The following is a 4006-nucleotide window of genomic DNA, read 5'->3' as shown; positions in this document are numbered from 1 at the left end:
TGCAAAGTATTTCCTCCTTGGTGCTTCAGCAGTTACTATTTCATTGCTGTGGCAAAATTTGCAACAGGAACCACTTAGCGAAAAGGGATGTATCTTGTCTTACAGACTACATTAAAGAGAATTCTGGTAAGGAATTGAGGGTACAGAAGTGATAGATAGCTGACCAGATACTGTGTCCACAGGCAAGAGAAAGGATATTATTTTTGCTCAGCTTATTTTCTTATATTTTCAATTTATTTTTCTCCCAAATGTTGCATTCTAATTGCAGTTTCTCCTCACTCCTCTCTTCCTAGTCCCTCCTTGACACCTCCTCTCTTTGCCAGATCCACTTCTTCTCTATTTATCTTCAGAAAAAGGTAGGCCTCCCATAGTTACCAACCAAACATTATATATCAAGTTACATTAAGAATAGACACTTTACCTCTATTAAGGTTAAGGAAATCTGATAGGATAAGGCTCCCAAAAGCAGGCAAAAGCAGCAGAAAAGGCCCCTCCCCAACTACTAGTAGTCTCACAGGAACACCAAGCTACACAACCATAACAGATATGTAGAGGACCTAGGTCTTACCTATTCATGTTTTCTGCTTTGTAGGTTCAGGCTCTGTCAGCTCCTAGGACCCATGCTAAATTGATTCTGTGGGTAGTTTACTTGTAGTGACATTGGCCCCTATTTAATTGTACAATCCTTCCCTCTTTTTCATGGGATTCCCCAAGCTCTGTCTAATGTTTGACCATGAGTCTCAGTATCTGCTCTTATATATTGCTGGATAAAGCCTCTCTGATTACCATTATGCTAGAATCTGGTCTACGATAATATCGTTAAAAGTCATTTCATTCCCATGAAACAATGCAAACTAAAGTCATAGTGCATCTTTCCACCTCCATTAACTTAATCTAGAAACTCCTCTCAGGTGGTTATAGACTCACTCAAGATTGTATTGACCAGTTGACACTATTAACCCTCAGAAACGGACAGTATTTACTCACATGAGAAAACAGTGAGAGCCCTTTTTTTATTTATTTTTTATGGCTGCCTGTGTTTTTCATGCTATTGTAAAGATGTCATCACCACATGTGGTACTGTGAATTGTTGGCCTGGTATTTTCTTTATTTTTAAATCTTGACTCTGGTGATTCGTCCCACTTGGTATGATGTACATTTTCTGTAAAACCTCAGTATAATTTCATTGCCTATCTACATTCAATTTTTCCAATTGAAGACACTGTCCATTCTCTCCTGATAGACGGTCTTAGGACCTTCTTCAAATATTTCTGAAACGTTCACCTAAGATCTTGTTTATAGGCTTTCTATTCCATCTGTTGCTACTGATGCTTTAACATAGTGGAAGCCGGGAGAATGGACCTTAAACTAAGGTGGAATAAAGTCTCATGCAATAACCACTATTATGATAATTTATACTTTGATGTTTAAGAAGTGTTACATAAGTAAAATGTATAATCACAAGGACAAGCCACATGGGGCAAAAAATGTTTTTTCATAGAGTCATATAAACAGATAACAATATAACTCACTCTTATCTGCGATACCTGGGAGAGGCACAACAGCATATTCTAAGAACAATTCAATGTTTTTGAAGAAACTGGTGTCAGACGACCTTTGTCTTTTTCTTGTCCTGTCTTATCTTGCCTTGGATTTTTCTCACGAGCACTCAGATTTCTCCTTGACCTTGTTCTGACAACAGAAGATGCACCACTTGATTGCTTAAGACCAGGAATCAGTCCCCTTCTGTGATTTCTTAATTAATTTCAGCCTCATAATATGATTAAAAAGAAAAGACAAGTCTTTTATTGTTATATCATACATACACATTTCAACATATAATGCTGTATCTCAAATTTTTTCTTTATGGCATTATTTTTGGCTAATTCGATAAATTGTAAAAATTAAATTAAAAAATACAAGAAGTAAATAAGGAATACAGAGTTACCAATTAAATATGGTCACTAAATACAAGATATACTTAAAACAAAAAGTACAAGCATGAAGACACTTGTTTCCAATCAAACTGTCCACCTTGTAAACATTTTTCTTAGGGCAATTTTAACATCATTATTTTTCAAACTGTAGATTAATGGATTCATCATAGGAACCACATTGGTATAAAAAACAGAAGATATTTTTGCCCCATCCATAGACCCAGCTGAGGAGGGTTTGAAATACACAAATGCACCTGAACCAAAGAACAGAGAAACAACAATGATGTGGGAGCTGCAGGTGCTAAAGGCTTTGGACCTGCCCTTAGATGAACTGATGTGGAAGATGCTGGAGAGGACAAAACCATAAGAGATAAAGATGGTAGGAGTGGTAACAATGATGTTGATGATAACTATTACATAAGCTACGAGCTTATTAACATCAGTGCTTGTGCAGGAGAGCTGAAGCAAGGGAAGGATGTCACAGAAATAATAATTGATATTTGAATCACAGAAGGTCAGTCTCAACATACACACAGTGAGGGCTACAGCCTCAGAAAGTGCCAACAAATATGAACCAATCATTAGGTTTAAACACACTTGAGGGGACATCACAACATTATATGAAAGTGGCCTACAGATGGCCACATATCGATCATAGGCCATTGAAGTCAGCACATAGCATTCAGAAGAAACGAAAAAACAAAAGAAGTAGAGCTGAGTCATACATTGCATATAGGAAATGACATTCAGTCTTAATGTAAAGTTCATCAACATTTTGGGAGTGAACACAGAAGAGTAACAAAAATCTATAAAAGACAAGTTAAAGAGGAAAAAGTACATGGGTGTGTGAAGATGTGAATTCAGCAAAACTAGAATCATCAAACCCAAATTTGCCAACGCACTGACTAGATACATTGCTAGGAAAAGAATGAACAGGGGTATTTGGAAATCAGGCTGCTGTGTTAACCCTACTAGAATGAAATCAGTCACCAAGGTGACATTTTCTAAGTCCATGATATTCTAAGGGAATCTGTCAAATCAGGAAAAGGAGTTATGCTAGAGATGAACCACATTCAGTCATGGGTCAATACCACCTGTGATGTGAATGCTGGGAATGTTTCTTCTAGCTCCCACTGTGTCTACAGATTCAGCTGGTGTAGTCACAAGAAAATTGCCTTACAGTCACAAGGCCCGTGGCACCACATTTCAATATTATTCCTGAAAAACAAAATACATGCAAAGGATGAAGAAGAAAAAGTACAAAATACGATTCAACTTTTCCCACCTAATTTTTCTTTTCACTAGAGCCCTCTCTACGTTAATGAAATCTGAAGCAGATATCTTGGCACTGCAGAGTTATCTTTCGCAGTGACAAATTTTCCTGTTATGGTCTGAGTGAAAAACATGTTTAGTCAAAAACTATAAGAACAAGAGTGGTGTAACTACTACCCTATGTCACAGAGTGAATAATCTTGAAGTCTGGGTCCTGAGCATTCATAAGAACCATAATACAGATGTTGCAACTCCAGTGGCTACTTAGGCCTATGACCAATCTCTGATTACCCAATGGCTTTCTTCTGCTCCTTTCTCTTAGTCTCTCCAGTTATATAGGATAAAAAAGAAACTGTTGCTAAAGACCTTCATACACCAAGAACTATTGTTACTGTACTTGGTATTCAGAACCTCATTATTTCTCTCTGTCTCTCCCCCCCCCCTCTCTCTCTCTCTCTCCCTCTCTCTCTCTTTCTCTCTCCCTTCCTCCACTTGTGTGTGTTATATATTTTTTAAAATAAACTTCCTATTACAATACATTTGGGGAAAATTTCCCCTCTCTACACTCCTCCCAATTCTCCTACACCTACCCTCCTGACTTGATTCACTCATCTCCTATTTCCTCCTTAGAAAAGAAGAAGCCTCTAAGAGATAACAAGCATACATGACAAAACAAGATAAATAAGAAAAGGCAAAAGTCTTATACAGGCTAAATGATGCAGTACAATATGAGGAAAGGAGTCCCAGAAGCAGCTAAAGAGTCAGAGAAACACCCACTCCTACTGTTAGATGTCTCA

General features: G+C 37.5%; 1 protein-coding gene across 1 annotated transcript; it reads right to left on the bottom strand.

Annotated features, from left to right (window-relative positions):
* Positions 1 to 2021: 2021 nt before the first annotated feature.
* On the bottom strand, positions 2022 to 2951 carry Or8b43b (olfactory receptor family 8 subfamily B member 43B). The gene has a single exon (NM_001000963.1). It carries the CDS (start codon positions 2949 to 2951, stop codon positions 2022 to 2024), a length of 930 nt encoding a protein of 309 aa, NP_001000963.1.
* Between the last annotated feature and the right edge of the window lie 1055 nt (positions 2952 to 4006).

Source organism: Rattus norvegicus, chromosome 8 (genome assembly GCF_036323735.1).
Source record: "Rattus norvegicus strain BN/NHsdMcwi chromosome 8, GRCr8, whole genome shotgun sequence".
Classification (NCBI taxonomy): Eukaryota; Metazoa; Chordata; class Mammalia; order Rodentia; family Muridae; genus Rattus; species Rattus norvegicus.
The sequence above is the reverse complement of the archived record's forward strand: the minus strand, read 5'-3'. Positions and strand labels throughout refer to the sequence as shown.